At 40.0% G+C, this 13524-nt stretch overlaps 1 protein-coding gene across 1 annotated transcript in view; it reads right to left on the bottom strand.

Moving 5' to 3' along the window:
* The window catches only part of LOC146401871 (uncharacterized), a 422297-nt gene extending 409072 nt beyond the window's left edge, over nucleotides 1–13225 (bottom strand). Inside the window, exons 1-2 of the mRNA XM_084970573.1 lie at nucleotides 13163–13225; nucleotides 10665–10741 (exon numbers count right to left, since the gene is read on the bottom strand). Coding sequence (XP_084826699.1) covers nucleotides 10665–10741; nucleotides 13163–13225 — 140 coding nt within the window. The remainder of the gene's footprint in view (nucleotides 1–10664; nucleotides 10742–13162) is intronic.
* Nucleotides 13226–13524: the final 299 nt, after the last annotated feature.

Genomic DNA, 13524 nt, shown 5'->3' with positions numbered 1-13524 from the left:
ACTATGTCTAGCCACTTATGATGGAGCATGATAATGGGAGAAAAAAGAATGTATGCATGTATGTGTAACTGGATCACCATGCTATACAGTAGGAAAAAAAATTTTATTGGGGAAATACCAATAAAATTTTTGTAATTAAAATTAAATTAAATGAGAAAAAAAATCTACCAAATCTAAGTTCTTATCATCACTTCTACCACTCCCATTCCCCTTCAAGCTCCACCATCTTATGACAGTTCTATTGTAACTGCCTCTTCCACTGGCTTTTCTATGGAGGGGTTCATAGTATGCCATCCCCAAAAGATGGCACTTCAACATAAGGCTTAATTGGAGCAGAAGGAATTTAAGAAGAAACAAACACAAGAAAACTCTCTCTTGACCCCCTCTCCTCTCCTCTAGGAAGGGCAGGATGACTCTGAATCACTGAATACAACTCTAGACTCTTATCAACCAAAGACAGCACAATCTAAGGTGGAACAATCTATATAAACCTTATTAAAAGAGTATTTATCCTTTACCAATTCCATGATGTTTACCTTCCCACAATTTGCCACCCCTAGAAGCTCAAAGTCCCTTTCATTTGTCTTGCATTCTCTGCATATTCATTATTCCTTTGTTAAGATGCTATATATGCCCAAATTCTAGCCACCACCTCTTTGTGTTACTCGTGACTGAGCATGCCTATATGTATGTATGATGCGTGCAATGAAGTTCAGTTTTTCTCTTATTAGTCTGTCTTTCATCAGTCTAACTTACAGATCCCCAGCTAATGAACCTAAGATAGCTAGAAGAAAGAAAAGAAGGAATTTCTTTCTCCCCTACACTGACCTTTCTCTTTCCTCTGGGATATTCTTAACCCTGAAGCCAAAGTGGCATTTTTTAAAATAAAAAGCAGATAATGCCACTCTTCTTTTGAAATGACTTCCTTAGTGGTTTTCCATCACACTTAAAATAAAATCCACAATTCATCTCACAAAGTCCTACACAGTCTGGTCTGGACAATCTCTCAGCCTCATCCCCAAACATTCTCTCCTCCCCATTCTGGATTTAGGGTTTTTCCACACATGTCCTATCTCCTACCTGTGCAGCAATAGCCAGTTTCTTCACATTATTCAAGGTGCATTTTAAAGATATGGTTGCAAGATAAAAGAGAAGCCACCTAGTTAAATTAGAACTCCAGTTAACAAAAAAATAATATTTGAGTTTAACTATGTCCCAGGAATACACATACTGAGTGTTGCCTATCTTTATTTGCCAAATCTGGCAATACTATTTAAATGACATTTTAAATAATTAAGGTTGAAGTATGTAAATACCCTCACCTACTTCTCTTTCTCTCTTTTCAACATGATTTTGTTATTAATATTGTCATTATTGTCGTAGCACTTTTATTGATTTCTCACTATCCTCTATTTATTATCTATCTACCCAAGTAGAATGTAAGCGCCATGCAGTAAGGACCATGATTTAATCACGCTGCTATCTCTGCAACCAGAACTCACAGTACATTTTAGGATGTGTACTAAATATTTGTTAAAGAAAATAAAGACTAGGTAGCTAAGTTTCTTTGACTTTTGTGTTCTGACTGTATAGTAACCTCCCTTCTGCCCTCAAGCTGTGCACAGCTGTCTGGGCTGGGATACAGGAGACACCAGGAATTTGATTACCACAGAAGATAGTAAAAACAGAAAAAGCCCCAAGTGGTATTTCAAACTATGTTCCCATCACATGTTATTATGCAGGTTAGCACTGGCCAAACACCGAAGCCTCTCCGTCAATGTCAGACCCTCTGCCCTAGGACTGCATATGCTGTGAAAAGCATTCCCCTTTCTGCTTAAGAGGGATGGAGGGGAGCTGGCCCAGAACCCTGGAGAAATCCATTTGCATTTAATTATCTGGGTACTTAGGAAGGGATGGGGTTTACTTTTCCAGTTTTGCTTTTCCTCTTCATCAAAATGCGTATGTTTAAATCAGGTCCTTCTTCCTGCCTGGTTGATAATTACCATATTTGACAGTTGCTGGTTCTCAGCAATGCCTGAGACTTGTTAATAATTTAGGAACACTGGGTTATTCCCTAATAAAGACAACTGAATAAAAGTAAGATCTGGACTTATAGCATCAGCAGCTCCTTGCCGAAAATGACAGCATTAAAATAAAAGCGATAGGCACATTTAGATGAGCAGCAATTATCCCACAGCATTCTGCAATATGCTCACTTTTGGATATAATCTCTTTCTGATAGTCATATCACAATAGCTACAAATACCAACTTAGATACATAGTTAATGAGAATGAAGAGGAAAGGCATCAGTCCTAGATCCTGGATTTTATGAAGTCTTTACTTCAAATAGGCTGGGTCCTTGTCTCCCTACACCACATACCATGGTGTTTGATTTGGAAAACATGGTCTCTGTTCATTTGTCCAATTATCAAAATTGTGTCAAGTGCCTACTATTTGTTAAATATTGTACTAGACACCAGGATAAAGTGATTAAAAAAAAAAAAGTTACACTTCCAAGCAGGACACATAGAAGTGTATCTGTTGGTAGAGACAGATATCAAGGAAACAATGCCACAAGTATAATATATCTGTGTATATAATTGTGGATAATTATATATATATTATATATTTATATATATATATATATTATATATATATATCCATTGTAATAAGTTCTATGAAGAAAAACCTACTAATGAGATGAGACCTTACAGGGAAAACTGATTTGGATTACTGGGAGAAGAGAGGGCTGAGGTGTCAGCCATTTCTTTGAGGAAATAACATGAAAGAAGAGATTCCAGAGTTCCCATCATGCAGCAGTGGAAACAAATCTGACTAGGAACCATGAGGATGCAGGTTCAATCCCTGGCATTGCTCAGTGGGTTAAGGATCTGGCGTTGCTGTGAGCTGTTGTGTAGGCCACAGACATGGCTCGGATCTGGGGTTGCTGTGGCTGTGGCTGGCAGCTACAGCTCCTATTCAGTCCCTAGCCTGGGAACCTCCATATACCACAGGTGTGGCCCTAAAAACCAAAAAAAAAAAGCAAAAAAGAAAAGAGAAAGAGAGAAAGGAGAGAGTCAAAGAAGTAAAAACAAGAGCATTTGAGCTAACTTACATGAGACCTCAGAGACAGGCAAGAAATTACAGCATTTAAGAAACTGAACGAAAATCAATATGGCAGGGGCCTGAGGAGCCAGGGCCATAGTTGCAGAGAAGCAGCTGCAGAAGGAGATGGGCCAGCCTGGAAGAGGGCAGGAGAGCTTGGAAGCTTTCAGGAACAGGATTTAATTGTCAGTGCAAAGGGAAGCCACCTTAGTCTGAAGCAGATGAGTAATAAGATTAGATTTATATTTTAAAAAGTTTGTCTCTTGAAAGAAGACTATCTTGGAGCTGGCTCTTCCGAGTGGAATGAGGGTTCAGAGAGCCATCAGGGAAGTAAGAAAGAAATATCAGATATTTTGTATTTAAAATTTCTGTTTCTTTGTATGTTTTATAATGCACAGAAATACTGATACATCACCACAAATATAAGTAAATAAACATATATTGGCAGTGTATGCTTACTGCAAGATGATAAGGCTATGGGATTAAAAAAATAATCTGATAACCAGTGGTTTAGGCAAGGTAGAAGTCCGGAGAGAAAAATAAGGATGGATTTTCAGATAGTACCTAGAGGGGAGGGACAAAACCTCACTTCTACACTCTTAGATTCTACATCAGACCTGCAAATTAGACTGACAAAAGCCAGGTTAACAGAAGGCATACAAATTTTATTTGATATTAATATATTAATTTTTACATGCAGGGAGGCCCTCAAGTAAAGAAAAATAGACCCAAGAGTCAATTAGACCCAGGGAGTTACACATCATTTTAACAAAGGGCAATACATTCATGGAGAAGTGGCAAGACAAAGGAAAGGAAGTTTGAATTCTAGGGGCAGCAACTGTGGAGAGGTAAACATGTGGGGGAAACTAATGGAAGATAGTATAACTGAGCAGAACCCTATGGGGTCTTCCTGGGACAGGTCTTTCCCACAGATCCTCTGCATTAGCTCCTCTCTAAAGGACCTAGGTAACAGTATCTGATGCACATTTCCTGAGTTGTTTTACAGATGTGAACCACCACCACCCTCACCAAAGGAAGATGTTGCATAAAGCCCCTAGGCCTCCAGGACCCCCAGCACCAAGAAAGTTAACCCCTGTGATACTGCCCTATTACCTCACCATCAGCCAATCAAGAAGTATGCAAGAGCTGATCACATACCCTGCAACATCACACATGCAAACACCCTCACTTGGCTTTTAAAAATGCTTTACAGTTTTGTCCAGAGAGTTTGGGGTCCTTTGGGGTCATGGCCCATCCCTCTTCTTGCATGGCCTGCAGTAAACCCTTTTCTACCCAAACTCTGATGTCTCTGTTTGGCCTTGCTGTGTGTCAGGCACAGGAAACTGAGCTGACAATGAGGGTTATTCTAATGAGACCTGTTTATCCACACCCATTTCATTACTTACTTTCTCTCTCCAGTGATAAGAATTATTCTCTTCCTGGTATGGGAGAGAGAAAGAGGAACATTTATGCCCTACAAAGAGCTCATTCTGCATTTCTGGTTAAAATAATTCTCTCTTCTCTCTCCTTTTTTTTTTTTTTTTTTTTTAGGGCCACATTCATGGCATATGTTAGTTCCCAGGCTAGGGGCTGAACTTGAGCTACACCTGCTAGCCTACACCATAGCCACAGCAACATGGCATCTGAGCCACATCTGCAACCTAAACCACAAGTCACAGCAACGCTGGATCCCTGACCCACTGAGAGAGGCCAGGGATGGAAACTGCATCCTCATGGATATTAGTTGGATTCATTTCCCCTGTGCCACAATAGGAACTCCCAGGTTAAAATAATTCTTAGGCCAAAGGGACATGTTTTATAGTGGCATATTCTGATCCCCTTTACACTCATGCCACGTCTCATCCTGGAAGATGCCTCATAGAGGTGGCCCAGGTAAAAAGCAAAACAAAACCCTAAATCATAACCAGGAAGCCACAATCAACATCTCCTCCCAGGATTTTGGATCCCAGAGGCACAGACATGATTTTCTTTCTGTGCCATCAACATTTCAACATGTCTGGCATGTGTCTTCAGACAGGGCCCACCATGGGACTCTTAATTATGCCTCAGTTTCAGCTTCTTCACAGAAGGACTGTTTATCTCAAGGTGCTCCCATGGTCCCCTGCAGTAAAATCTACATACCATCCATAGGTTTAATTTGTACTGTTCTTGCATGGTTGTGGGGTGAGAATGCTGAACCCTAACTACTTGATTATAGGTCCCCAGTACTTGTCCCTTTGGAGAAAGAATTCAGCAAAAAGACTGAGAGTAGTGAGGCAAATGAAATGCTTATTAGGAGAGAAGAGAGACGAGAGGTGTGGAGAGAGCACAGGCAGGCTCCAGGGGTTGGGGTGGAGGGCAGAGAGACAGAGAGAAAGAGCAAGAGAGAAAGATAGTGACACATACTCTGGAGGTGGTTTAAATCACTTGTTTGGGGATGGTCCTTCCAGGCTTCCTCTGACCAATCATCTTGCTTCGTCTGGCCTTGAGCCCACATTTGACCTGACTCAGGGCCCTTACCAGCATGCATTTTTTAGCCAGGATGGATTCTACTACCAGCATTTCTGGGAAGTTGACAGGATGTACCACGGTCTGGTGCCCTTCCTTTCTCTACCTTTTATTCAAGAAGGATGCAGCTCCTCCTTGCTCCTGCCGTAATCTTAATCTTGAAATATCTGTCCACAGGGCATAGATTCCAGTTGCTCTGCTTGGGACCCATCTATCTCCTGCCTCGGTTCTATCCCAAACACACCCTGAAAATATACCAAAAATTCATCTAGACATTTTCTTGAGTTGCGACAATGGTCAAATGCATTCTGAATTGCTACTGCCCATCTCTCTCCTGACCCTAGACCCTTATAAGGAAGCCCACAAAGAATGATGGGCTAATAAAAGTCTTTAAGATTTTAAGATTCATTTTGTATTCCTTACTGTGAGGTCATCTCCCAAAAGCCCAAGGCTGGGATGGTCTCCACCACCACATTCTCTAAGTTGAGATCAGCATCCACTAGCCAGAAAATTAAAAAAAAAAAAAAAAAAAAAGGAAACAAACAACAACCAAAAAAGTCAGGCATAACTTTTTGTGCAATTGCAAAATTTGCTGGGGCTGTGGTATGCCTGGATACAACTGAGAAATTTCACTGTCTTTAATCTCAGTCTGCATTACAAAGCTGAGGTTGGCTGCTGAGCATAATGGGAAGATGTTCAGAATACCACCCACATTTGGGATGCTCAACAAAATACAGACAGGCACAGCTCTGGATCCTAGGACTCAGGATGAAGGAGGAATTCACTCTCCCTTACCTCCTCCCACTGAGTGGAGGGCAGCCAGCCAGGGACACAGGTGTGCAGTTCATTTAGAATAGAATTAAGCCCAACGGGATAGGCAACAGCCGCATGAAGAATGCTGTGCTAAGTATAGGCCCTCTCTTTCCACTCTGACCTTGGGAAGGGAGTCAGGAGGAAAATGCTGCTTCCCTTATTTACCTGTTCTTTACTCTGATCAACCCAGCAAGAGCCACAGAACTTTTACCTTTAGCTACAGCGGGAGGCCCCATAATACAGTTGTTTTCAATAATACACCAAGGGAAATATCTGCTGAGTGTATATGGTATATGAAGAATCATCCTAAGGGCCAACTAAAGCTAACTAAAACAGCAGAAATCCTGCATTCCAAAGGAATCCCAAAATACCTGAACACAACTAAAACATTATTTCTCTCTTAACATTGTTTTCAAATAATAAAGCCACAGGGACTAAATTTCTCACTGCCACCCACCCCATTCTCTCAGAACATGAGGCTCAAATGGCGGCCTTAGCAAAATTCGAGGTCACATTATGTCATAGAACTCTGGGGTTTCTAGAGATTCTAGAAACAAATGTTCAGTGCCTACTATCTATTCTATAGCTTGCTTTCAAGAAGCAGTCGGGTACAGAGAATCTTAGCCTAGAGTAGTGAACAAAATTTGAGCTAGATGGAGGGTTGAGATTTTCTGATTAGAGACTGCAGGAGGAACTAGAGTTTAATAACCCTATCAGCATAATTTAATCCAAGACATTGAAAAAACCAAAACAAATGTCATGCCTGGTTTATTTTCCTGAAACCTCTCAGGAGGTTTTACAAATTCTCTGAGCTCTATGGGAGAGTATCTCTCTTTGGGATACAGTATAAGTGACATCAAATAAAAAATGAATTTGGACATGGTAAGGAGAAACTATTTGAAAGGAGTTGTGAGCAGTAAATGTGGAGGCAAATATTGCAATAGGGAATGGGGAGCTATTGCAATTAGGAAGGGCACACTGACTATAAGATATATAAGCACCTCAAGAGTTAGAGAAGCATTCTTTTCTAGAGATGAGTAAACCAGGTAAGGGGAAGTGGGGTGAAAAGGTGCTGTAATAGGAGAGCAGATGATGGAATGTTTTATCATCAGGCCAGTCTATTCTCAGGAGAGGCTATGTCTTAGTCCGTTAGAACTGCACAACAGATACCATGCACTGGGTGGCTCGTACCCAACAGAAATTTATTGCTCACAGTTCTGGAGGCTGGAAGTCCAAGATCAGGGTACTGGCATGGCTGGGTTCTGGTGAGACCCTCTTCTGGTATAGAGACAGCTGACTACTCCTTGTCTTCCCACGTAGCCTGAGCAGAGACAGGAAACGAGCTCTCTTGTGCACTAATCCCATCCAGGAAGGTGTCACCCCCAAGATCTCCACTAATCCTAATTACTTCCAGAAGGTCTCCACTTCCTAATAACCACCACACTCAGGGCATAGGGGTTCAACATATGAACTGTGGGGGGGGGGGTGCAAAAGTTCAGTCCAAAACAAGCTGTTGAGAAGGGTTTATGTGAAGGTTCAGGCTGAGAAGTGGGCCAAAGTTCAGTGATGGAGGAAGGAGGGGATCTTAACCAACATTTGATTAACAAACATTTTGTTTCTTTTTTTTTTACAGCCACACCTGTGGCAATGGAAGTTCCTGGGCCAAGGACTGAATAGGAACTGGAGCTGAGACCTACACCACAGCCACAGCAACACTGATCCAAGCCACATCTTCAACCAACAGCTTGCAGGTAACACCAGATCTTTAACCCACTGAGTAAGGTCAGGGATGGAACACGCATATTCACAGAGACCATGTGGGGTCCTTAACCCACTTAGCCACAATGGGAATTCCCATTTTGTTTCTGTTGATGAGTAGAGACCCAACAGTTCAACTAATCATTTATGTTGTGAAGAATGGAAATTTGGAGGGTCTGTCATGGGTCACCAAATGGGGGTGTCCGTGAGTCTTACTGAAGTTGTATGAGGAAGAGAGTTTCATTGCACTAAATCCTTTCCAGGAACACAAAGGGTGAGAGGAATTTCTTTTTTATTATTTTAGATGATTTTTATTTTTTTTTTCCGTTGTAGCTGGTTCACAGAGTTCTGTCCATTTATACTGTACAGCAAGGTGACCCAGTCACACATACACATATACCTTCTTGGAACTTCTTAATCTTTGTTCTTTTCTGAGAGCACAGGGCTCAGGTAAAATTGACATTGTAAGTCACAATAATTATAGAGGTAAACAGGCTGTTTGTTTAAAGTCAGATTGTCCTGGAAATACCCAGTTCGAAAGAATCTCTTTTAGTGTTTGGAAGTAGTATTTTGGCTCTTAAGTAATTGGGCATTTGCTTTTTTAATAGAAACCTACAAAACAAGAGCCCTTCCAGGGTGCCATTAGAATACTGTACGAACCCAACAAAGCCCTCAATTTAAATATATTATAGTGTAAAAAGTAACTGTCATGGTGAGGAAACCTCTCATTTATGACCAATTTGGTAAATATCTATTAAGTGCATCCTGCTTATTACCTACATTTTTATGCTAACAAATGTTCCACCACCATTTAATTCCCCAAATCCTACTAGATTTCAATAAAGTCTATCCTAAACAGCTAGTTCAAGTAATCCTACAACAAATGTATAATTTATATATGAAAGGAATTTTATCAAGGAAAAAATGTCCCTCTCCCCCCATCACCACCATTATATCATCATCTGGGTTGGCTCTACATGAGTTGTACAAAAGCTATTTCTTAGCTGTTGGATAAAAAAATATTCCAAGTATTTAGAAAATTCCTATAAGAAAATATTGCGGTCCAAGGGGCCTTGGAAACAACATAAGAAATTAAAGTGATAAAAAATTAATTACAACTTAATCCCTAAAATGCTTTACAACCTATACACACAAAATGTACTGAGCCAATATAATAAGCAGTATACATTTAGATAATCCATTTTTAAATATTACTTCTAAACTGTAATCTCCCTCAATTATGGAACAAGAATAAAGCATCATTTAGCATGTAACAATGAAAGGGTGAACTGGCTGAGCTACATGTTAAAAAAGCAAGCTCCCCCCCCCCCCCGCCGCCCCATAAGTAAAGGCTTTGGAAAGGCCCTCCTGCCTCTCTACATACCCTCTAATTATGTTTTTCCCTCTGCTCTCTCCACCCACCACCCAGAATTATTTTAAAGGAACGAAAGCTCTTATTTACTGAGTTGCTGGAGTGTTAATCATGTCTAATGGTTTTAACACAAAAGCAGCCAACCTTTAAATGTGTCCCTTACAGGCTATGAATGCCTTGCTTCCTTTTGTCCACATCTCCTCCTATCCCTATGCTCTCCCAGGATTCCAGTAAACCTCCCTCCCTCCCTCTACTAAAACCAGCACCTCTTTTTGCAGTGAACCTGTGCTGGGATGAGGGAAGAGATTTAGGGAAGGAATACGGATAATGAAGAAACTAACAGCCTCAGAAAGGCACCCTATTCATGCTATACTCCCTATACCATCACCACTGTAAGAGCTGCAAAATTTTTCCTCTACCTTCTAAGGGTTTTTTGGTTTAGCCTGAGCGTTAAGCTGATGTAAAAGAGAATAACAGAAGAAAAGCATACAGATTTATATAAATTTTACATGACACAGGAGCCCTCCTCATAAAGAAACAAAGACCCAGAGAAGTGGCAAACCTAATTGCTTTTATACTGGTTTGAAAAAAGAAAGGCAATGTAGAAAAGTAACTGAAATATTCTGAGTGGTTAAGGCAAGATAAGAATGATTTTTGACAAGGTCTGATTGTACAGATTTCTCTCAGTTTGACTCCTTATTGAAGTTTTCTTTCTCCCGGTCGAGGGAGAGTACCTTTCACATGGGAGTTTTCATCTCCTGTTTTTAGGAAGAAAGGGGAAGATTAGAATGCCTTTCTTGCACCTGCTGTGTTGCAAGCGTTTTTAGCAAAAAATAATTCTTATGCCAAAGTAGCATATTTTAAGGTGCATATTCTGCCACCCTTCACCACCTAAAGTAGCACCTGGTACACATAGATACCAGGTCAATATTTATGAAGTGAATGGGAGGGAAGAAGGGAGGGAGGAGAGAAGGAAGGAGATGCTATTCCTCATTAAGAGTATAGAGATCTCCCACCCTCTCTTCTTGGGAGGAATTTACCAAAGAGGATAAGTATACGGTAAACAGTAGAAAGCAAAGACAGGGGGTGAAAAGAGAGCTCGCTTACGTTGCCTCCTTTCCTTCTGTCCTGTGTATGTTTGTCCTCTCAAGGAGGAGCCAAGGGTAGACACGTGAGGGTTGGTTCTAGGACACAAAGAAAAGTCAGCTCTGGAAGTTTCTGCTGCCGAGCTGGCCTAAAAATTAATTGCTCTCTCTTAAACAAGTTCAGGGTCCATTAGTGCAGTGATGCGGTAAAGGCCTCAGGGCTCTTTTCTCTGGACTCAAGTGCTATCGTCCATCATCACTGGCTGGGGAGAGTTAAGCAATGCAGACGTAAATGGATCTGGGGTGCAGCTTTTTTGAGTTACAAACACTAGAAACCACCTACAGGTCACAGTTTGGTTTTATTTCCCATTCTGCATAATTTTCTGAGAAGGTATGGGGTAATCAGTAATTACTTAGACTACAATGGCCAGAGTTAATTGTTCCTCTTCCAGCTGTGTCGAAAAAACAAGGGAATTGAGCCTGTAAATGGGCTGTGTATAGCAGGAGAAATTTATTTAAGAGTTTTTTTCAAAACACTTGACCATTTGCTAATGCATTATTCCCACCAGATACCCTTCCGAGATTGGTCTGGTCATTTTGCTAATCCTTCAAGTCTGTTAGGAAGGAAACAAAGAGGGTGAGGGCGGGTGGTGTCACAGATTTGTCACTGCGCATCAGTGAATGAGTGAGCTGTGCCTGTCAGACCAGCCTAACTACCGCATCCATAGAGAAGCCGCACCAGAGGAAGCCCAAGGTGGTGGGATGTTCTCCATGGATAAGCCTGCCAAAGCAAGATGTCATCACTGTCCCTTGTCAGTAATCTACGAATTTTTGAGGATTAAGCATTCAGTCCCTCCCTTATTCAACAGTTTCAAAAATAGTTAACTAGTGCTAGGGCTCCTCCTGGTTTTCTTGTCAGAAGAATTATTTATGCATAAGAAAATGTGAAAAACAAACTTAGATGTAGGAATGAACATATGCCACTGCAGATACAGATTTGTTTCCACGTATTATATGACTTTATGTGTCTGTATATATACAAACATGAGCGTGTGCATGCACACACACACAGACACTCCTTTTAAGTCATGACATGCTGATCTAGCAACCCAGGCTACAAAGTAAACAATGTAGATGCAAGCCCTATCTCTCCAACATAACCCCATGTTAAAAAAAAAAAAAAAAGAAAAAAGAAAAAAGAAAAGAAAGAAAGAAAGAAATCTTTTCAGTTCTTATTGCATTGGGGCCTCAGTAAAGCATTAATTTCTCTTTATAATACTCTGTGGCTCCAACCTTTAAATAATTTTTTAAGAGATGTGTTCCTGTCACAAGCATTAATTTTTTGTGAATATCTTGTACTTTTCTAATTGAAGACATTTCTCTGCCTATTCAGACTAGATCCAGTCCCTGAAATGCCAAGAACTCATCCCTTGCAAATTGAAAGAGTGATGGCTGGATTGGTGGTGGGAGACTGTGACGTGAGGAATGGACATGCTGTAAAAGAGAGTTAAACATCTACCCTTCTTCCATTTTAGCAAAATTTCAGCCATCCGTGCCTGCAATTACTTTTCCTGAATGCCATGCTGGATATTAAATTTTTTTTTAGGAAGTCAAAGGGGAGCAGAAGATAGAAATAGCTACAATACACCAGGAAAAGCGGATTTTAAACATCTCCATGAAAAGATAGGGGTAAGTAATGCCATGATGACACTACAATCATAAATGATTCCAACACTATAGAATGTATACATTATATAGATATAGATATATAAAATGTGGGTCACTTTGCTGTATAGCAAAAATTGATTCAACATTATAAATCAACTATACTTTAATTTTTAGAAAGTTTCAAAAAGAAAAAAAAATGATTCCAATGCTAAAACGAAGTTCTGAAGAAATATGTTTTGTTAAATAAAACGTCCAGGATTCTAAAATTGTACTATTTGATAGGGTAGCTATTAGCCACACATGGCTATTTCAAGCTAAAATTAGTCAAAATTTAAAATTCAGTCCCTTAGTTGCACTAGCCAAATTTCAAGTGCTCAATAACCACATGTGACTAGTGGCTACTGTTTTGGCAGACATAGGACCTTCCCATCATCACAGAAAGTTTAGCTGAATAGCACTATTTGAGGACATGGGGATTTTTCTAGAACTACTTCAAAAGTTGGATGGATCATAAAGGGGTAAATAAATCAAATTTCCAACCCACAGTAAGTTATATCATGGTACTAAAAGAACCTGGAGTTATGATCGTGAAATCAGTGCCTTGGAGACATTCATAAGCAAGAAGGCAAAAAATACCAAATTAAAATAAAAATTAAAAATGAAAAAAGATTCTAGAAATTACAGACTAATAAAAGTCACGCATTTCACTAGCACATCCATACTGTGGCTAAAAGGAATGTTTTTGTACAAATAGAAGAAGAATATGATGATTCTAAGGGACCAGCATGAATACAAGACAAAATACATTCCCTTCTTGTGATAAGGCAATACAGTAAGACACTGTAGTCTTACCAAAAATTTCAGCAAAGCTGTGGTAAAGCTTTTAGGATACCCGTATGGGTAGAATGAAGACATGTTTGCTGACTAATAATATTACTACAAGTTTTCAGAAAGGGTAGGACATTGAAATCTAAATGATATTGATTAAAATATCCCTATCTGTCTGGAGGGAGGTCCCAAATGGCAGACCTCAGGGTCTAATTCTTGGTTCTATCCTATTCAATAACTTTGAAGCTTAGATTAAGACATAAATGTCATACTTATCAAATGAAAAATGACAAAAAATTTTTCACTGGAGGACAGAATCAAACCATAATTGATTCTTAAGGCAATGATAAAAAGAGAGAGAAAGAGGAGTTCTCCTGTGGCACAGT

Source organism: Sus scrofa, chromosome 7 (assembly GCF_054392235.1).
Source record: "Sus scrofa isolate SSC_HxYL_T2T_F1_AM1 chromosome 7, Sscrofa_HxYL_maternal_Yorkshire_Landrace_v2.0, whole genome shotgun sequence".
Lineage (NCBI taxonomy): Eukaryota > Metazoa > Chordata > Mammalia > Artiodactyla > Suidae > Sus > Sus scrofa.
This window is presented reverse-complemented; position numbering and strand designations above follow the sequence as displayed.